Consider the following 25,043-nt stretch of genomic DNA (forward strand, 5'->3'; position numbering starts at 1 on the left):
ACACCCAGTCTGACCTGAGCGAGAGGACGTGGGGCTTATTCCAATACAGCAGAGCAGTATATATCTCCGCAGGATGTGCTCATACAGGAACAATACACATATACAACGGGTCCTGCGCTATTACACCCAGTCTGACCTGAGCGAGAGGACGTGGGGCTTATTCCAATACAGCAGAGAGCAGTATGTATCTCCGCAGGGTGTGCTCATACAGGAACAATACACATATACAACGGGCCCTGCGCTATTACACCCAGTCTGACCTGAGCGAGAGGACGTGGGGCTTATTCCAATACAAAAGAGAGCAGTATGTATCTCCGCAGGGTGTGCTCATACAGGAACAATACACATATACAACGGGCCCTGCGCTATTACACCCAGTCTGACCTGAGCGAGAGGACGTGGGGCTTATTCCAATACAGCAGAGAGCAGTATGTATCTCCGCAGGGTGTGCTCATACAGGAACAATACACATATACAACGGGCCCTGCGCTATTACACCCAGTCTGACCTGAGCGAGAGGACGTGGGGCTTATTCCAATACAGCAGAGAGCAGTATGTATCTCCGCAGGGTGTGCTCATACAGGAACAATACACATATACAACGGGCCCTGCGCTATTACACCCAGTCTGACCTGAGCGAGAGGACGTGGGGTTTATTCCAATACAGCAGAGAGCAGTATGTATCTCCGCAGGGTGTGCTCATACAGGAACAATACACATATACAACGGGCCCTGCGCTATTACACCCAGTCTGACCTGAGCGAGAGGACGTGGGGCTTATTCCAATACAGCAGAGAGCAGTATGTATCTCCGCAGGGTGTGCTCATACAGGAACAATACACATATACAACGGGCCCTGCGCTATTACACCCAGTCTGACCTGAGCGAGAGGACGTGGGGCTTATTCCAATACAGCAGAGAGCAGTATGTATCTCCGCAGGGTGTGCTCATACAGGAACAATACACATATACAACGGGCCCTGCGCTATTACACCCAGTCTGACCTGAGCGAGAGGACGTGGGGCTTATTCCAATACAGCAGAGAGCAGTATATATCTCCGCAGGGTGTGATCATACAGGAACAATACACATATACAACGGGCCCTGCGCTATTACACCCAGTCTGACATGAGCGAGAGGACGTGGGGCTTATTCCAATACAGCAGAGCAGTATGTATCTCCGCAGGGTGTGCTGATACAGGAACAATACACATATACAACGGGCCCTGCGCTATTACACCCAGCCTGACCTGAGCGAGAGGACGTGGGGCTTATTCCAATACAGCAGAGAGCAGTATGTATCTCCGCAGGGTGTGCTCATACAGGAACAATACACATATACAACGGGCCCTGCACTATTACACCCAGTCTGACCTGAGCGAGAGGACGTGGGGCTTATTCCAATACAGCAGAGAGCAGTATGTATCTCCGCAGGGTGTGCTGATACAGGAACAATACACATATACAACGGGCCCTGCGCTATTACACCGAGTCTGACCTGAGCGAGAGGACGTGGGGCTTATTCCAATACAGCAGAGAGCAGTATGTATCTCCGCAGGGTGTGCTCATACAGGAACAATACACATATACAACGGGCCCTGCGCTATTACACCCAGTCTGACCTGAGCGAGAGGACGTGGGGCTTATTCCAATACAGCAGAGAGCAGTATGTATCTCCGCAGGGTGTGCTCATACAGGAACAATACACATATACAACGGGCCCTGCGCTATTACACCCAGTCTGACCTGAGCGAGAGGACGTGGGGCTTATTCCAATACAGCAGAGCAGTATATATCTCCGCAGGGTGTGCTCATACAGGAACAATACACATATACAACGGGCCCTGCGCTATTACACCCAGCCTGACCTGAGCGAGAGGACGTGGGGCTTATTCCAATACAGCAGAGAGCAGTATGTATCTCCGCAGGGTGTGCTCATACAGGAACAATACACATATACAACGGGCCCTGCGCTATTACACCCAGTCTGACCTGAGCGAGAGGACGTGGGGCTTATTCCAATACAGCAGAGAGCAGTATGTATCTCCGCAGGGTGTGCTCATACAGGAACAATACACATATACAACGGGCCCTGCGCTATTACACCCAGTCTGACCTGAGCGAGAGGACGTGGGGCTTATTCCAATACAGCAGAGAGCAGTATGTATCTCCGCAGGGTGTGCTCATACAGGAACAATACACATATACAACGGGCCCTGCGCTATTACACCCAGTCTGACCTGAGCGAGAGGACGTGGGGCTTATTCCAATACAGCAGAGCAGTATATATCTCCGCAGGGTGTGCTCATACAGGAACAATACACATATACAACGGGCCCTGCGCTATTACACCCAGTCTGACCTGAGCGAGAGGACGTGGGGCTTATTCCAATACAGCAGAGAGCAGTATGTATCTCCGCAGGGTGTGCTCATACAGGAACAATACACATATACAACGGGCCCTGCGCTATTACACCCAGTCTGACCTGAGCGAGAGGACGTGGGGCTTATTCCAATACAGCAGAGAGCAGAATGTATCTCCGCAGGGTGTGCTCATACAGGAACAATACACATATACAACGGGCCCTGCGCTATTACACCCAGTCTGACCTGAGCGAGAGGACGTGGGGCTTATTCCAATACAGCAGAGAGCAGTATGTATCTCCGCAGGGTGTGCTCATACAGGAACAATACACATATACAACGGGCCCTGCGCTATTACACCCAGCCTGACCTGAGCGAGAGGACGTGGGGCTTATTCCAATACAGCAGAGAGCAGTATGTATCTCCGCAGGGTGTGCTCATACAGGAACAATACACATATACAACGGGCCCTGCGCTATTACACCCAGTCTGACCTGAGCGAGAGGACGTGGGGCTTATTCCAATACAGCAGAGAGCAGTATGTATCTCCGCAGGGTGTGCTCATACAGGAACAATACACATATACAACGGGCCCTGCGCTATTACACCCAGTCTGACCTGAGCGAGAGGACGTGGGGCTTATTCCAATACAGCAGAGAGCAGTATGTATCTCCGCAGGGTGTGCTCATACAGGAACAATACACATATACAACGGGCCCTGCGCTATTACACCCAGTCTGACCTGAGCGAGAGGACGTGGGGCTTATTACAATACAGCAGAGAGCAGTATGTATCTCCGCAGGGTGTGCTCATACAGGAACAATACACATATACAACGGGCCCTGCGCTATTACACCCAGTCTGACCTGAGCGAGAGGACATGGGGCTTATTCCAATACAGCAGAGAGCAGTATGTATCTCCGCAGGGTGTGCTCATACAGGAACAATACACATATACAACGGGCCCTGCGCTATTACACCCAGTCTGACCTGAGCGAGAGGACGTGGGGCTTATTCCAATACAGCAGAGAGCAGTATGTATCTCCGCAGGGTGTGCTCATACAGGAACAATACACATATACAACGGGCCCTGCGCTATTACACCCAGTCTGACCTGAGCGAGAGGACGTGGGGCTTATTCCAATACAGCAGAGAGCAGTATGTATCTCCGCAGGGTGTGCTCATACAGGAACAATACACATATACAACGGGCCCTGCGCTGTGTATTACACCCAGCCTGACGCCACCTCATTACACAGGACGTCCCTTATTCCGCACGCTGCACACATCCCCCCGCCACACTATGGGGGTCATTCTGAGTTGATCACTCGCTAGCAGTTTTTAGCAGCCGTGCAAACGCTATGTCGCCCCCCACGGGGGAGTGTATTTTCGCATTGCAGAAGTGCAGTAGAGCGGCTGCAAACACATTTTGTGCAGAACAAGACCAGCCCTGTAGTTACACTCCGTGTGCGCTGATTCTAACGACGGAGGGACGTCTTTTGACGTCACACACTCGCCCAGCGTTCGCCCAGCCACGCCTGCATTTTCTACGGCAAGCATGAATTTTTCCAAACACTCCCACGAAAATGGTCAGTTGTCACCCAGAAACGCCCACTTCAGGTCAATCATCCTGCGTCGTGCCGTGGGACTGAAAGATTCGCTAGAACCTGTGCAAAACCACAAAGGACTTTGTACCTGTACGTCGTGCATGCGCAGAAATGCCAATTCTTAGCCTGATCGTTGTGCTGCAAACAACTCGGAAAGACCCCCTGGGTTCCATACCTTAGACTCTCTGTTCTGCAGCCAGCCATAAAACAGAACATCGTAGGCGCTGAACATGTCGCTGGAGAAGGTATCTTTCCTGACGGAGGGGTCCGGAGCCTTGTCCAGGTTAGCCAGATATTCCTGGATGCTCTCGCTGAAGTGCTGCAGGGCTGACAGGAGAATGCTATTCATTATCTATTCATATAGCGCAACACGTTCCGACACTTCACAACTGGTGACAATGATCAGACAAGACTGGGAAATAACAGACATAGAGGCAGGAGGGTCCTGCTCACACCACACACTCTATAGATACACAGACATAGAGGCAGGAGGGCCCTGCTCACACCTTACACTCTATAGATACACAGACATAGAGGCAGGAGGGCCCTGCTCACACCACACACACTCTATAGATACACAGACATAGAGGCAGGAGGGCCCTGCTCACACCTTACACTCTATAGATACACAGACAGAGGCAGGAGGGCCCTGCTCACACCGTACACTCTATAGATACACAGACATAGAGGCATGAGGGCCCTGCTCACACCTTACACTCTATAGATACACAGACATAGAGGCAGGAGGGCCCTGCTCACACCGTACACTCTATAGATACACAGACATAGAGGCAGGAGGGCCCTGATCACACCTTACACTCTATAGATACACAGACATAGAGGCAGGAGGGCCCTGATCACACCGTACACTCTATAGATACACAGACATAGAGGCAGGAGGGCCCTGATCACACCTTACACTCTATAGATACACAGACAGAGGCATGAGGGCCCTGCTCACACCTTACACTCTATAGATACACAGACATAGAGGCAGGAGGGCCCTGCTCACACCTTACACTCTATAGATACACAGACATAGAGGCAGGAGGGCCCTGCTCACACCTTACACTCTATAGATACACAGACAGAGGCAGGAGGGCCCTGCTCACACCGTACACTCTATAGATACACAGTCATAGAGGCAGGAGGGCCCTGCTCACACCTTACACTCTATAGATACACAGACATAGAGGCAGGAGGGCCCTGCTCACAGCTTACACTCTATAGATACACAGTCATAGAGGCAGGAGGGCCCTGCTCACACCGTACACTCTATAGATACACAGACATAGAGGCAGGAGGGTCCTGCTCACACCTTACACTCTATAGATACACAGACATAGAGGCAGGAGGGCCCTGCTCACACCGTACACTCTATAGATACACAGACATAGAGGCAGGAGGGCCCTGCTCACACCACACACTCTATAGATACACAGACATAGAGGCAGGAGGGCCCTGATCACACCTTACACTCTATAGATACACAGTCATAGAGGCAGGAGGGCCCTGCTCACACCTTACACTCTATAGATACACAGACATAGAGGCAGGAGGGTCCTGCTCACACCTTACACTCTATAGATACACAGACATAGAGGCAGGAGGGCCCTGCTCACACCTTACACTCTATAGATACACAGACATAGAGGCAGGAGGGCCCTGCTCACACCGTACACTCTATAGATACACAGACATAGAGGCAGGAGGGCCCTGCTCACACCACACACTCTATAGATACACAGACATAGAGGCAGGAGGGCCCTGCTCACACCTTACACTCTATAGATACACAGACATAGAGGCAGGAGGGCCCTGCTCACACCGTACACTCTATAGATACACAGACATAGAGGCAGGAGGGCCCTGCTCACACCTTACACTCTATAGATACACAGACAGAGGCAGGAGGGCCCTGCTCACACCTTACACTCTATAGATACACAGACATAGAGGCAGGAGGGCCCTGCTCACACCTTACACTCTATAGATACACAGACATAGAGGCAGGAGGGCCCTGCTCACACCTTACACTCTATAGATACACAGACATGGAGGCAGAAGGGCGCTACTCACACCTTACACTCTATAGATACACAGGCATAGAGGCAGGAGGGCCCTGCTCACACCTTACACTCTATAGATACACAGACATGGAGGCAGAAGGGCGCTACTCACACCTTACACTCTATAGATACACAGGCATAGAGGCAGGAGGGCCCTGCTCACACCACACACTCTATAGATACACAAACATAGAGGCAGGAGGGCCCTGCTCACACCTTACACTCTATAGATACACAGGCATAGAGGCAGGAGGGCCCTGCTCACACCTTACACTCTATAGATACACAGACATAGAGGCAGGAGGGCCCTGCTCACACCTTACACTCTATAGATACACAGACAGAGGCAGGAGGGCCCTGCTCACACCTTACACTCTATAGATACACAGACATAGAGGCAGGAGGGCCCTGCTCACACCTTACACTCTATAGATACACAGACAGAGGCAGGAGGGCCCTGCTCACACCGTACACTCTATAGATACACAGTCATAGAGGCAGGAGGGCCCTGCTCACACCACACACTCTATAGATACACAGACATAGAGGCAGGAGGGCCCTGATCACACCTTACACTCTATAGATACACAGTCATAGAGGCAGGAGGGCCCTGCTCACACCTTACACTCTATAGATACACAGACATAGAGGCAGGAGGGTCCTGCTCACACCTTACACTCTATAGATACACAGACATAGAGGCAGGAGGGCCCTGCTCACACCTTACACTCTATAGATACACAGACATAGAGGCAGGAGGGCCCTGCTCACACCGTACACTCTATAGATACACAGACAGAGGCAGGAGGGTCCTGCTCACACCTTACACTCTATAGATACACAGACATAGAGGCAGGAGGGCCCTGCTCACACCGTACACTCTATAGATACACAGACAGAGGCAGGAGGGCCCTGCTCACACCACACACTCTATAGATACACAGACATAGAGGCAGGAGGGCCCTGATCACACCTTACACTCTATAGATACACAGTCATAGAGGCAGGAGGGCCCTGCTCACACCTTACACTCTATAGATACACAGACATAGAGGCAGGAGGGTCCTGCTCACACCTTACACTCTATAGATACACAGACATAGAGGCAGGAGGGCCCTGCTCACACCTTACACTCTATAGATACACAGACATAGAGGCAGGAGGGCCCTGCTCACACCGTACACTCTATAGATACACAGACATAGAGGCAGGAGGGCCCTGCTCACACCACACACTCTATAGATACACAGACATAGAGACAGGAGGGCCCTGCTCACACCTTACACTCTATAGATACACAGACATAGAGGCAGGAGGGCCCTGCTCACACCGTACACTCTATAGATACACAGACATAGAGGCAGGAGGGCCCTGCTCACACTACACACTCTATAGATACACAGGCATAGAGGCAGGAGGGCCCTGCTCACACCGTACACTCTATAGATACACAGACATAGAGGCAGGAGGGCCCTGCTCACACCACACACTCTATAGATACACAGGCATAGAGGCAGGAGGGCCCTGCTCACACCTTACACTCTATAGATACACAGACATAGAGGCAGGAGGGCCCTGCTCACACCGTACACTCTATAGATACACAGACATAGAGGCAGGAGGGCCCTGCTCACACTACACACTCTATAGATACACAGGCATAGAGGCAGGAGGGCCCTGCTCACACCTTACACTCTATAGATACACAGGCATAGAGGCAGGAGGGCCCTGCTCACACCACACACTCTATAGATACACAGGCATAGAGGCAGGAGGGCCCTGCTCACACCTTACACTCTATAGATACACAGACATAGAGGCAGGAGGGCCCTGCTCACACCTTACACTCTATAGATACACAGACATAGAGGCAGGAGGGCCCTGCTCACACCTTACACTCTATAGATACACAGGCATAGAGGCAGGAGGGCCCTGCTCACACCTTACACTCTATAGATACACAGACATAGAAGCAGGAGGGCCCTGCTCACACCTTACACTCTATAGATACACAGACATAGAGGCAGGAGGGTCCTGCTCACACCACACACTCTATAACTACACAGACATAGAGGCAGGAGGGCCCTGCTCACACCTTACACTCTATAGATACACAGACATAGAGGCAGGAGGGCCCTGCTCACACCTTACACTCTATAGATACACAGACATAGAGGCAGGAGGGCCCTGCTCACACCTTACACTCTATAGATACACAGACATAGAGGCAGGAGGGCCCTGCTCACACCTTACACTCTATAGATACACAGACATAGAGGCAGGAGGGCCCTGCTCACACCTTACACTCTATAGAAACACAGACATAGAGGCAGGAGGGCCCTGCTCACACCTTACACTCTATAGATACACAGACATAGAGGCAGGAGTCCCTGCTCACACCGTACACTCTATAGATACACAGGCATAGAGGCAGGAGGGCCCTGCTCACACCTTACACTCTATAGATACACAGACATGGAGGCAGAAGGGCGCTACTCACACCTTACACTCTATAGATACACAGGCATAGAGGCAGGAGGGCCCTGCTCACACCTTACACTCTATAGATACACAGACATGGAGGCAGAAGGGCGCTACTCACACCTTACACTCTATAGATACACAGGCATAGAGGCAGGAGGGCCCTGCTCACACCACACACTCTATAGATACACAGACATAGAGGCAGGAGGGCCCTGCTCACACCTTACACTCTATAGATACACAGACATAGAGGCAGGAGGGCCCTGCTCACACCACACACTCTATAGATACACAAAGAGGCAGGAGGGCCCTGCTCACACCTTACACTCTATAGATACACAGACATAGAGGCAGGAGGGCCCTGCTCACACCTTACACTCTATAGATATACAGGCATAGAGGCAGGAGGGCCCTGCTCACACCACACACTCTATAGATACACAGACATAGAGGCAGGAGGGCCCTGCTCACACCTTACACTCTATAGATACACAGGCATAGAGGCAGGAGGGCCCTGCTCACACCTTACACTCTATAGATACACAGACATAGAAGCAGGAGGGCCCTGCTCACACCTTACACTCTATAGATACACAGACAGAGGCAGGAGGGTCCTGCTCACACCACACACTCTATAGATACACAGACATAGAGGCAGGAGGGCCCTGCTCACACCTTACACTCTATAGATACACAAACATAGAGGCAGGAGGGCCCTGCTCACACCTTACACTCTATAGATACACAGACATAGAGGCAGGAGGGCCCTGCTCACACCTTACACGCTATAGATACACAGACATATGCTCACACCTTACACTCTATAGATACACAGACATAGAGGCAGGAGGGCCCTGCTCACACCTTACACTCTATAGATACACAGACATAGAGGCAGGAGGGCCCTGCTCACACCTTACACTCTATAGATACACAGACATAGAGGCAGGAGGGCCCTGCTCACACCTTACACTCTATAGATACACAGACATAGAGGCAGGAGGGCCCTGCTCACACCTTACTCTCTATAGATACACAGGGATAGGAGCGATTACATAATGCTCCAATATATTACAGAGTGTGTACACAGACACATTATATCGATGTATCGTATCACCCGATGTTATCACAGTGTACACCCAGAGATATAACCATGTAACCATACATCATGTCACCGCACAGCAGTGTGTACACAGACACATTATATCGATGTATCGTATCACCCGATGTTATCACAGTGTACCCCCAGAGATATAACCATAAATCATGTCACCGCACAGCAGTGTATACACAGACACATTATATCGATGTATCACCCGATGTTATCACAGTGTACACCCAGAGATATAACCATACATCATGTCACCGCACAGTAGTGTATACACAGACACATTATATCGATGTATCGTATCACCCGATGTTATCACAGTGTACACCCAGAGATATTACCATACATCATGTCTCCGCACAGCAGTGTGTACACAGACACATTATATCGATGTATCGTATCACTCGATGTTATCACAGTGTACACCCAGAGATATAACCATACATCATGTCACCACACAGCAGTGTACACAGACACATTATATCGATGTATCGTATCACCCTATGTTATCACAGTGTACACCCAGAGATAATAAGAATTTACTCACCGGTAATTCTATTTCTCGTAGTCCGTTGTGGATGCTGGGAACTCCGTAAGGACCATGGGGAATAGACGGGCTCCGCAGGAGACTGGACACTCTAAAAGAAAGATTAGGTACTATCTGGTGTGCACTGGCTCCTCTCTCTATGCCCCTCCTCCAGACCTCAGTTAGGGAAACTGTGCCCGGAAGAGCTGACACAACAAGGAAAGGATTTGGAATCCAGGGTAAGACTCATACCAGCCACACCAATCACACCGTATAACTCGTGATAACTATACCCAGTTAACAGTATGAACAACAACTGAGCCTCACTCAACGGATGGCTCATAACAATAACCCTTATTTAAGCAATAACTATATACACGTATTGCAGAAAGTCCGCACTTGGGACGGGCGCCCAGCATCCACTACGGACTACGAGAAATAGAATTACCGGTGAGTAAATTCTTATTTTCTCTGACGTCCTAGTGGATGCTGGGAACTCCGTAAGGACCATGGGGATTATACCAAAGCTCCCAAACGGGCGGGAGAGTGCGGATGACTCTGCAGCACCGAATGAGCAAACTCAAGGTCCTCCTCAGCCAGGGTATCAAACTTGTAGAATTTAGCAAATGTGTTTGAACCCGACCAAGTAGCAGCTCGGCAAAGCTGTAAAGCCGAGACCCCTCGGGCAGCCGCCCAAGAAGAGCCCACCTTCCTTTTGGAATGGGCTATTACTGATTTAGGATGCGGCAGTCCAGCCGCAGAATGTGCCAGCTGAATCGTGCAACAGATCCAGCGAGCAATAGTTTGCTTTGAAGCAGGAGCACCCAGCTTGTTGGGTGCATGCAGGATAAATAGCGAGTCAGTTTTCCTGACTCCAGCCGTCCTGGAAACATAAATTTTCAAAGCCCGGACTACATCCAGCAACTTGGAATCCTCCAAGTCCCGAGTAGCCGCAGGCACCACAATAGGTTGGTTCAAATGAAAAGCTGATACCACCTTTGGGAGAAATTGGGGACGAGTCCTCAATTCTGCCCTGTCCATATGGAAGATCAGATACGGGCTTTTACATGACAAAGCCGCCAATTCTGACACACGCCTAGCCGAAGCTAAGGCCAACAGCATGACCACTTTCCGCGTGAGATACTTTAGCTCCACGGTCCTAAGTGGCTCAAACCAGTGTGATTTCAGGAAAACCAACACAATGTTAAGATCCCAAGGTGCCACTGGAGGTACAAAAGGGGGCTGAATATGCAGCACTCCCTTTACAAACGTCTGAACTTCAGGCAGTGAAGCCAGTTCTTTTTGAAAGAAAATAGATAGGGCCGAAATCAGGACCTTTATGGACCACAATTTTAGGCCCATAGTCACCACTGACTGTAGGAAGTTCAGAAATCGACCCAGCTGGAATTCCTCTGTAGGGGCCTTCCTGGCCTCACACCAAGCGACATATTTCCGCCATATGCGGTGATAATTGCCGTCACATCCTTCCTAGCTTTTATCAGCGTAGGAATCACTTCATCTGGAATGCCCTTTTCCGTTAGGATCCGGCGTTCAACCGCCATGCCGTCAAACGCAGCCGCGGTAAGTCTTGGAACAGACAGGGCCCCTGCTGTAACAGGTCCTGTCTGAGAGGCAGAGGCCATGGGTCCTCTGAGATCATTTCTTGTAGTTCTGGGTACCAAGTTCTTCTTGGCCAATCCGGAACGATGAGTATAGTTCTTACTCCTCTCTTTCTTACTATCCTCAGTACCTTGGGTATGAGAGGAAGAGGAGGGAACACATGAACCGACTGGTACACCCACGGTGTCACTAGTGCGTCCACAGCTATCGCCTGAGGGTCCCTTGACCTGGCGCAATATTTTTTTAGCTTTTTGTTGAGGCGGGACGCCATCTTGTCTGACTGAATCAGTACTGGGTGGTTTTGAAGCAGGGGCTCTGCTTGACTCAGGGCGTTGTAAATGGCCCTTAGTTCCAGTATATTTATGTGTAGTGAAGTCTCCAGACTTGACCACTGTCCTTGGAAGTTTCTTCCCTGAGTGACTGCCCCCCATCCTCGGAGGCTTGCATCCGTGGTCACCAGGACCCAGTCCTGTATGCCGAACCTGCAGCCCTCGAGAAGGTGAGCACTCTGCAGCCACCACAGCAGAGACACCCTGGCCCTTGGGGACAGGGTGATCAACCGATACATCTGAAGATGCAATCCGGATCATTTGTCCAACAGATCCCACTGAAAGATCCTTGCATGGAACCTGCCGAAGGGAATTGCTTCGTAAGAAGCCACCATCTTTCCCAGGACTCGCGTGCAGTGATGCACAGACACCTGTTTTGGTTTCAGGAGGTCCCTGACCAGAGATGACAATTCCTGGGCCTTCTCCACCGGGAGAAACACCTTCTTCTGTTCTGTGTCCAGAATCATGCCCAGGAAAAGCAGACGCGTCGCAGGAATCAGCTGTGACTTTGGAATATTCAGAATCCAGCCGTGCTGTTGCAACACTCCCTGAGAGAGTGCTACGCTGACCAACAACTGCTCTCTGGACCTCGCCTTTATGAGAAGATCGTCCAAGTACGGGATAATTATAACTCCCTTCTTCCTAAGGAGTATCATAATTTCGGCCATTACCTTGGTAAATATTCTCGGAGCCGTGGAGAGACCAAACGGCAACGTCTGGAATTGGTAATGACAGTCCTGTACCACAAACCTGAGGTATTCCTGGTGAGGTGGGTAAATGGGGACATGCAAGTAAGCATCCTTGATGTCCAGCGACACCATAAAATCCCCCTCTTCCAGGCTTGCAATAACCGCCCTGAGCGATTCCATTTTGAACTTGAACTTCTTTATATAAGTGTTTGTGACAGGACGGTACCGTACGGAAGCACTCGCCGCTTGCCGCGTCCCGTCGACTGCGCACAGAATGGAAGGTCAAGCCGCACGAGGCCTGACCACATAGGGGATTCCCGCTTACCGTCAGTTACCGCCTGTTACTGACTCCACCCACTGTGCTGTGGGCGGGTTCTCGCTGCCACCACCAAACTCCTAACCTGCCGTGGCGTTTGGAACCACGGTTCTGCTCTGTATGTGCCGACGCACTGCTTTACCACCGCTGTGTGGTGCTGACGAATCCCCACTAGCCACTTGCTAGGCCTCTACCGGTAGCTGGCGGAAGGCGGAGCTTGGAGACGCTAGGTACTTCCCTGGACAGCCGGAGGACGGGGCTAGGTTTGGCCTAACCCTGTTGGTCACAAGATGAAGCAGTCTTCTTGAGGCAAAGATGTTTATTTGCTCAATAGTTCTAAAGAGAACCCTTCCCTATTGCTAGGGGCAACAGCATACAATTAGATGTTTCAGCAGAATAAAGATGGTACAACTACAACTCTGGAGGCACGCAGGTCTCCTTTTTATGTCAGTTTTCCACACAGTATCACAGGGGGGTAAGCCCTCCCTGTCTTCTCCAACCAATCAGGTTATTTTACAAAATACCAATAAATTACATTTTACAAGGATATAAGTGCAATAAAACAATATCCTCCTTCCTGTCACCCAGACAACGTTTGGTATCAGATTAACATTCACTATTGATAAATTTATCACATATCTTCAAAATACAAATGTGTCTGGTCATTCCCATCTGCAGGCAATCCCAGTGTTTAAGATTACAACAGGAATAGCTACAATACAAACAAACAGTCTTCCTTCCTTTATCTGCCATTCACGGATCGTAAATCAATTACATCCCCTACATGAAACAGATTCCAAGCCCATAGACCCAGTGATTAGTATCTCTCTCTAAGGAACTTACACATCAAAAGGTTTTGTCCTTCACACCTCTCTGCTAGCACAGAGCCATTTTTCCTTTAAATACATTTCATTTAAACACGTGTTTCCCTTTAAATATACACCAAGCTTGTCTTGAATATAAAATAAATACATTTAAACATGTCTTCCTGCAATGGTGCACAGAGCACTACATATGACATGTTAAAACACATCATTCAACAAACTTTTAAACAGTCCGCAACATGGCGCTGGGCACGAGGGTTAACCCCTTCAGTGCCGCAGACGCCATTACACGTGTGGCTGGCTTGTCTCTCCGGCCACAGTGTTCAAGGATTTTAAATTCAGAATGGGTCTCACCGAACCGTCCGGTTTCGGTACCACAAACATTGTGGAATAGTAACCCCTTCCCTGTTGAAGGAGGGGGACCCTGATAATCACTTGCTGGAGGTACAGCTTGTGAATTGCCGCCAGTACTACCTCCCTTTCCCTGGGAGCAGCTGGCAAGGCTGATTTGAGGTAACGGCGAGGGGGAGTCGCCTCGAACTCCAGCTTGTATTCCTGAGATACAATTTGTACAGCCCAGAGATCTACTTGTGAGCGAACCCACTGGCTGCTGAAGTTTCAGAGACGCGCCCCCACCGCACCCGGCTCCGCCTGTGGAGCCCCAGCGTCATGCGGTGGACTTAGTGGAAGCAGGGGAGGATTTTTGTTCCTGGGAACTGGCTGCCTGGTGCAGCTTCTTTCCTCTACCCCTGCCTCTGGGCAGAAAGGATGCGCCTCTGACCCGCTTGCCTTTCTGAGGCCGAAAGGACTGCACTTGATAATACGGTGCTTTCTTAGGCTGTGAGGGAACCTGAGGTAAAAAAGTCGACTTCCCAGCTGTTGCTGTGGATACGAGGTCCGAGAGACTGTCCCCAAACAATTCCTCACCCTTATAAGGCAAAACCTCCATGTGTTTTTTAGAATCAGCATCACCTGTCCACTGCCGAGTCCATAATACTCTCCTGGCAGAAATGGACATTGCATTAATTCTAGATGCCAGCAGGCAAATGTCCCTCTGGGCATCCCGCATATATAAGACGACGTCTTTTATATGTTCGAGGGTTAGCAAAACAGTATCCCTTTCGAGGGAATCAATGTTGTCTGACAGGGTATCAGTCCATGCTGCTGCAGCACTACATATCCATGCTGAAGCAATTGCAGGTCTCAGTAGAGTACCAGAGTGTGTATACACAGACTTCAGGATAGCCTCCTGCTTTCTATCTGCAGGCTCCTTTAGGGCGGCCGTATCCTGAGACGGCAGTGCCACCTTTTTTGATAAGCGTGTGAGCGCCTTGTCCACCCTAGGGGATGTTTCCCAACGTAACCTGTCCGTTGGCGGGAAAGGGTACGCCATCAGTAACCTCTTAGAAATCACTAGTTTCTTATCAGGGGAACTCCACGCTTCTTCACACAAATCATTTAATTCATCAGATGGGGGAAAAGTCACTGGCTGCTTTTTCTCCCCAAACATAATACCCCTTCTTGGTAGTAACCAGGTTAACATCAGAAATGTGCAATACATTTTTCATTGCAGTAATCATGCATCGGATGGCTTTTGTAGACTGTGCATTTGTCTCATCCTCATCTACACTGGAGTCAGACTCCGTGTCGGCATCTGTGTCTACCATCTGAGCTAGCGGGCGTTTATGAGCCCCTGACGGCTTCTGAGTCGCCTGGGCAGGCGCGGGCTGAGACCCCGGCTGTCCCAAGGCTGCTGCGTCATCGAACCTTTTATGTAAGGAGTTGACATTGTCGGTTAAGACCTTCCACATATCCATACAATCAGGTGTCGGCCCCGTCGGGGGCGACACCACACTTATCTGCCCCTGCTCCGCCTCCACATAACCCTCCTTATCAAACATGTCGACACAGCCGTACCGACACACCGCACACACACAGGGAATGCTCAGACTGAGGACAGGACCCCACAAAGTCCTTTGGGGAGACAGAGAGAGAGTATGCCAGCACACACCAGAGCGCTATATAACACAGGGATTTACACTATAAAAAGTGATTTACCCAATAGCTGCTTAAATATCTTATTTGCGCCTAAATTTATGTGCCCCCCCCTCTCTTTTTTACCCTTCTTGTATCAGGATACTGCAGGGGAGAGCCTGGGGAGCTGCTTCCAGCGGAGCTGTGAAGGGAAAATGGCGCTGGTGTGCTGAGGAAGAAGGCCCCGCCCCCTCAGCGGCGGGCTTCTGTCCCGCGTTTTTTGTAACTTAATGGCGGGGGTTTTTACACATATACAGTTAACTGACTGTATTATGTGTATTTTATGCCAAAAGGTATTATAATTGCTGCCCAGGGCACCCCCCCTCCCAGCGCCCTGCACCCTACAGTGACCAGAGTGTGTGGTGTGCTGTGGGAGCAATGGCGCACAGCTGCAGTGCTGTGCGCTACCTTAATGAAGACAGGAGTCTTCTGCCGCCGATTTCAACGCTTCTCTTCTGTCTTCTGGCTCTGCAAGGGGGACGGCGGCGCGGCTCCGGGAACGGACGATCGAGGTCAGGCCCTGTGTTCGAACCCTCTGGAGCTAATGGTGTCCAGTAGCCTAAGAAGCACAAGCTAGCTGCAAGCAGGTAGGTTTGCTTCTCTCCCCTCAGTCCCACGTAGCAGTGAGTCTGTTGCCAGCAGATCTCACTGAAAATTAAAAACCTAACAAATACTTTCTTTCTAGCAAGCTCAGGAGAGCCCACTAGGAGCACCCAGCTCTGGCCGGGCACAGATTCTAACTGAGGTCTGGAGGAGGGGCATAGAGGGAGGAGCCAGTGCACACCAGATATAGTACCTAATCTTTCTTTTAGAGTGCCCAGTCTCTTGCGGAGCCCGTCTATTCCCCATGGTCCTTACGGAGTTCCCAGCATCCACTAGGATGTCAGAGAAATAACCATGTAACCATACATCATGTCACCGCACAGCAGTGTGTACACAGACACATTATATCGATGTATCGTATCACACGATGTTATCACAGTGTACACCCAGAGATATAACCATACATCATGTCACCGCACAGCAGTGTATACACAGACACATTATATTGATGTATCGTATCACCCGATGTTATCACAGTGTACACCCAGAGATATAACCATGTAACCATACATCATGTCACCGCACAGCACTGTATACACAGACACATTCTATTGATGTATCGTATCACCCGATGTTATCACAGTGTACACCCAAAGATATAACCATGTAACCATACATCATGTCACCACACAGCAGTGTATACACAGACACATTATATCGATGTATCGTATCACCCGATGTTATCACAGTGTACACCCAGAGATATAACCATGTAACCATACATCATGTCACTGCACAGCACTGTATACACAGACACATTATATCGATGTATCGTATCACCCGATGTTATCACAGTGTACACCCAGAGATATAACCATACATCATGTCACCGCACAGCACTGTATACACAGACACATTATATCGATGTATCGTATCACACGATGTTATCACAGTGTACACCCAGAGATATAACCATGTAACCATACATCATGTCACCGCACAGCAGTGTATACACAGACACATATCGATGTATCGTATCACCCGATGTTATCACAGTGTACACCCAGAGATATAACCATACATCATGTCACCGCACAGCAGTGTATACACAGACACATTATATCGATGTATCGTATCACACGATGTTATCACAGTGTACACCCAGAGATATAACCATACATCATGTCACCGCACAGCAGTGTATACACAGACACATTATATTGATGTATCGTATCACCCGATGTTATCACAGTGTACACCCAGAGATATAACCATGTAACCATACATCATGTCACCGCACAGCACTGTATACACAGACACATTCTATTGATGTATCGTATCACCCGATGTTATCACAGTGTACACCCAAAGATATAACCATGTAACCATACATCATGTCACCACACAGCAGTGTATACACAGACACATTATATCGATGTATCGTATCACCCGATGTTATCACAGTGTACACCCAGAGATATAACCATGTAACCATACATCATGTCACTGCACAGCACTGTATACACAGACACATTATATCGATGTATCGTATCACCCGATGTTATCACAGTGTACACCCAGAGATATAACCATACATCATGTCACCGCACAGCAGTGTATACACAGACACATTATATCGATGTATCGTATCACACGATGTTATCACAGTGTACACCCAGAGATATAACCATGTAACCATACATCATGTCACCGCACAGCAGTGTATACACAGACACATATCGATGTATCGTATCACCCGATGTTATCACAGTGTACACCCAGAGATATAACCATACATCATGTCACCGCACAGCAGTGTATACACAGACACATTATATCGATGTATCGTATCACACGATGTTATCACAGTGTACACCCAGAGATATAACCATACATCATGTCACCGCACAGCAGTGTATACACAGACACATTATATTGATGTATCGTATCACCCGATGTTATCACAGTGTACACCCAGAGATATAACCATGTAACCATACATCATGTCACCGCACAGCACTGTATACACAGACACATTCTATTGATGTATCGTATCACCCGATGTTATCACAGTGTACACCCAAAGATATAACCATGTAACCATACATCATGTCACCACACAGCAGTGTATACACAGACACATTATATCGATGTATCGTATCACCCGATGTTATCACAGTGTACACCCAGAGATATAACCATGTAACCATACATCATGTCACTGCACAGCACTGTATACACAGACACATTATATCGATGTATCGTATCACCCGATGTTATCACAGTGTACACCCAGAGATATAACCATACATCATGTCACCGCACAGCACTGTATACACAGACACATTATATCGATGTATCGTATCACCCGATGTTATCACAGTGTACACCCAGAGATATAACCATGTAACCATACATCATGTCACCGCACAGCACTGTATACACAGACACATTATATTGATGTATCGTATCACCCGATGTTATCACAGTGTACACCCAGAGATATAACCATGTAACCATACATCATGTCACCACACAGCAGTGTATACACAGACACATTATATCGATGTATCGTATCACCCGATGTTATCACAGTGTACACCCAGAGATATAACCATACATCATGTCACCGCACAGCAGTGTATACACAGACACATTATATCGATGTATCGTATCACCAGATGTTATCACAGTGTACACCCAGAGATATAACCATGTAACCATACATCATGTCACCACACAGCAGTGTATACACAGACACATTATATCGATGTATCGTATCACCCGATGTTATCACAGTGTACACCCAGAGATATAACCATGTAACCATACATCATGTCACCACACAGCAGTGTATACACAGACACATTATATCGATGTATCGTATCACCCGATGTTATCACAGTGTACACCCAGAGATATAACCATACATCATGTCACCGCACAGCAGTGTGTACACAGACACATCATATCGATGTATCGTATCACCCGATGTTATCACAGTGTACACCCAGAGATATAACCATACATCATGTCACCGCACAGCAGTGTGTACACAGACACATCATATCGATGTATCGTATCACCCGATGTTATCACAGTGTACACCCAGAGATATAACCATACATCATGTCACCGCACAGCAGTGTGTACACAGACACATCATATCGATGTATCGTATCACCCGATGTTATCACAGTGTACACCCAGAGATATAACCATACATCATGTCACCGCACAGCAGTGTATACACAGGCACATTATATCGATGTATCGTATCACCCGATGTTATCACAGTGTACACCCAGAGATATAACCATACATCATGTCACCTCACAGCACTGTATACACAGACACATTATATCGATGTATCGTATCACCCGATGTTATCACAGTGTACACCCAGAGATATAACAATACATCATGTCACCGCACAGCAGTGTATACACAGACACATTATATCGATGTATCGTATCACCAGATGTTATCACAGTGTACACCCAGAGATATAACATGTAACCATACATCATGTCACCACACAGCAGTGTATATACAGACACATTATATCGATGTATCGTATCACACGATGTTATCACAGTGTACACCCTGAGATATAACCATACATCATGTCACCGCACAGCACTGTATACACAGACACATTATATCGATGTATCGTATCACCCGATGTTATCACAGTGTACACCCAGAGATATAACCATGTAACCATACATCATGTCACCGCACAGCACTGTGTACACAGACACATTATATCGATGTATCGTATCACCCGATGTTATCACAGTGTACACCAAGAGATATAACCATACATCATGTCACCACACAGCAGTGTATATACAGACACATTATATCGATGTATCGTATCACCCGATGTTATCACAGTGTACACCCAGAGATATAACCATACATCATGTCACCGCACAGCACTGTATACACAGACACATTATATCGATGTATCGTATCACCCGATGTTATCACAGTGTACACCCAGAGATATAACCATGTAACCATACATCATGTCACCGCACAGCAGTGTATACACAGACACATTATATCGATGTATCGTATCACCCGATGTTATCACAGTGTACACCCAGAGATATAACCATACATCATGTCACCGCACAGCAGTGTGTACACAGACACATCATATCGATGTATCGTATCACCCGATGTTATCACAGTGTACACCCAGAGATATAACCATACATCATGTCACCGCACAGCAGTGTGTACACAGACACATCATATTGATGTATCGTATCACCCGATGTTATCACAGTGTACACCCAGAGATATAACCATACATCATGTCACCGCACAGCAGTGTATACACAGGCACATTATATCGATGTATCGTATCACCCGATGTTTATCACAGTGTACACCCAGAGATATAACCATATAACCATACATCATGTCACCGCACAGCACTGTATACACAGACACATTATATCGATGTATCGTATCACCAGATGTTATCACAGTGTACACCCAGAGATATAACAATACATCATGTCACCGCACAGCAGTGTATACACAGACACATTATATCGATGTATCGTATCACCAGATGTTATCACAGTGTACACCCAGAGATATAACCATACATCATGTCACCGCACAGCACTGTATACACAGACACATTATATCGATGTATCGTATCACCCGATGTTATCACAGTGTACACCCAGAGATATAACCATACATCATGTCACCGCACAGCAGTGTATACACAGACACATTATATCGATGTATCGTATCACACGATGTTATCACAGTGTACACCCAGAGATATAACCATGTAACCATACATCATGTCACCGCACAGCAGTGTATACACAGACACATATCGATGTATCGTATCACCCGATGTTATCACAGTGTACACCCAGAGATATAACCATGTAACCATACATCATGTCACTGCACAGCAGTGTATACACAGACACATTATATTAATGTATCGTATCACCCGATGTTATCACAGTGTACACCCAGAGATATAACCATGTAACCATACATGTCACCGCACAGCACTGTATACACAGACACATTATATCGATGTATCGTATCACACGATGTTATCACAGTGTACACCCAGAGATATAACCATGTAACCATACATCATGTCACCGCACAGCAGTGTATACACAGACACATTATATCGATGTATCGTATCACACGATGTTATCACAGTGTACACCCAGAGATATAACCATGTAACCATACATCATGTCACCGCACAGCACTGTATACACAGACACATTATATCGATGTATTGTATCACCCGATGTTATCACAGTGTACACCCAGAGATATAACCATGTAACCATACATCATGTCACCGCACAGCAGTGTATACACAGACACATTATATCGATGTATCGTATCACCCGATGTTATCACAGTGTACACCAAGAGATATAACCATACATCATGTCACCGCACAGCACTGTATACAGACACATTATATCGATGTATCGTATCACCCGATGTTATCACAGTGTACACCAAGAGATATAACCATACATCATGTCACCGCACAGCACTGTATACACAGACACATTATATCGATGTATCGTATCACCCGATGTTATCACAGTGTACACCCAGAGATATAACCATACATCATGTCACCGCACAGCACTGTGTACACAGACACATTATATCGATGTATCGTATCACCCGATGTTATCACAGTGTACACCAAGAGATATAACCATACATCATGTCACCGCACAGCACTGTATACACAGACACATTATATCGATGTATCGTATCACCCGATGTTATCACAGTGTACACCAAGAGATATAACCATACATCATGTCACCGCACAGCACTGTATACACAGACACATTATATCGATGTATCGTATCACCCGATGTTATCACAGTGTATACCCAGAGATATAACCATACATCATGTCACCGCACAGCAGTGTATACACAGACACATTATATCGATGTATCGTATCACCCGATGTTATCACAGTGTATACCCAGAGATATAACCATGTTACCATACATCATGTCACCGCACAGCAGTGTGTACACAGACACATTATATCGATGTATCGTATCACCCGATGTTATCACAGTGTACACCCAGAGATATAACCATGTAACCATACATCATGTCACCGCACAGCACTGTATACACAGACACATTATATCGATGTATCGTATCACCCGATGTTATCACAGTGTACACCGAGATATAACCATACATCATGTCACCGCACAGCACTGTATACACAGACACATTATATCGATGTATCGTATCACCCGATGTTATCACAGTGTACACCAAGAGATATAACCATACATCATGTCACCGCACAGCACTGTATACACAGAAACATTATATCGATGTATCGTATCACCCGATGTTATCACAGTGTACACCCAGAGATATAACCATACATCATGTCACCGCACAGCACTGTATACACAGACACATTATATCGATGTATCGTATCACCCGATGTTATCACAGTGTATACCCAGAGATATAACCATGTTACCATACATCATGTCACCGCACAGCAGTGTATACACAGACACATTATATCGATGTATCGTATCACCCGATGTTATCACAGTGTACACCCAGAGATATAACCATGTAACCATACATCATGTCACCGCACAGCACTGTATACACAGACACATATCGATGTATCGTATCACCCGATGTTATCACAGTGTACACCCAGAGATATAACCATACATCACGTCCCCGCACAGTAGTGTATGCACAGACACATTATATCGATGTATCGTATCACCCGATGTTATCACAGTGTACACCCAGAGATATAACCATACATCATGTCACCGCACAGCACTGTATACACAGACACATTATATCGATGTATCGTATCACCCGATGTTATCACAGTGTACACCCAGAGATATAACCATACATCATGTCACCGCACAGCAGTGTATACACAGACACATTATATCGATGTATCGTATCACCCGATGTTATCACAGTGTACACCCAGAGATATAACCATGTAACCATACATCATGTCACTGCACAGCACTGTATACACAGACACATTATATCGATGTATCGTATCACCCGATGTTATCACAGTGTACACCCAGAGATATAACCATGTAACCATACATCATGTCACCGCACAGCAGTGTATACACAGACACATTATATCGATGTATCGTATCACCCGATGTTATCACAGTGTACACCCAGAGATATAACCATGTAACCATACATCATGTCACCGCACAGCACTGTATACACAGACACATTATATCGATGTATCGTATCACCCGATGTTATCACAGTGTACACCCAGAGATATAACCATGTAACCATACATCAAGTCACCGCACAGCAGTGTACACAGACACATTATATCGATGTATCGTATCACCCGATGTTATCACAGTGTACCCCCAGAGATATAACCATACATCATGTCACCGCACAGCACTGTATACACAGACACATTATATCGATGTATCGTATCACCCGATGTTATCACAGTGTACCCCCAGAGATATAACCATACATCATGTCACCGCACAGCACTGTATACACAGACACATTATATCGATGTATCGTATCACCCGATGTTATCACAGTGTACACCCAGAGATATAACCATGTAACCATACATCATGTCACCGCACAGCACTGTATACACAGACACATTCTATTGATGTATCGTATCACCCGATGTTATCACAGTGTACACCCAGAGATATAACCATACATCATGTCACTGCACAGCAGTGTATACACAGACACATTATATCGATGTATCGTATCACACGATGTTTATCACAGTGTACACCCAGAGATATAACCATATAACCATACATCATGTCACCGCACAGCACTGTATACACAGACACATTATATCGATGTATCGTATCACCCGATGTTATCACAGTGTACACCCAGAGATATAACCATACATCATGTCACCGCACAGCAGTGTATACACAGACACATTATATCGATGTATCGTATCACCCGATGTTATCACAGTGTACACCCAGAGATATAACCATACATCATGTCACCACACAGCAGTGTATACACAGACACATTATATCGATGTATCGTATCACCCGATGTTATCACAGTGTACACCCAGAGATATAACCATGTAACCATACATCATGTCACCGCACAGCACTGTATACACAGACACATTATATCGATGTATCGTATCACCCGATGTTATCACAGTGTACACCCAGAGATATAACCATACATCATGTCACCGCACAGCAGTGTATACACAGACACATTATATCGATGTATCGTATCACACGATGTTATCACAGTGTACACCCAGAGATATAACCATGTAACCATACATCATGTCACCGCACAGCAGTGTATACACAGACACATATCGATGTATCGTATCACCCGATGTTATCACAGTGTACACCCAGAGATATAACCATACATCATGTCACCGCACAGCAGTGTATACACAGACACATTATATCGATGTATC

General features: G+C 47.4%; 1 protein-coding gene across 1 annotated transcript in view; it reads right to left on the reverse strand.

Annotated features, from left to right (window-relative positions):
• Positions 1–25,043, reverse strand: part of MROH1 (maestro heat like repeat family member 1) — a 383,926-nt gene that overhangs the window by 305,630 nt on the left and 53,253 nt on the right. The window contains exon 7 of the mRNA XM_063924734.1: positions 4,131–4,298. Within this exon, the coding sequence (XP_063780804.1) occupies positions 4,131–4,298 (168 nt within the window). The remainder of the gene's footprint in view (positions 1–4,130; positions 4,299–25,043) is intronic.

This window comes from Pseudophryne corroboree, chromosome 5 (assembly GCF_028390025.1).
Source record: "Pseudophryne corroboree isolate aPseCor3 chromosome 5, aPseCor3.hap2, whole genome shotgun sequence".
NCBI lineage: Eukaryota > Metazoa > Chordata > Amphibia > Anura > Myobatrachidae > Pseudophryne > Pseudophryne corroboree.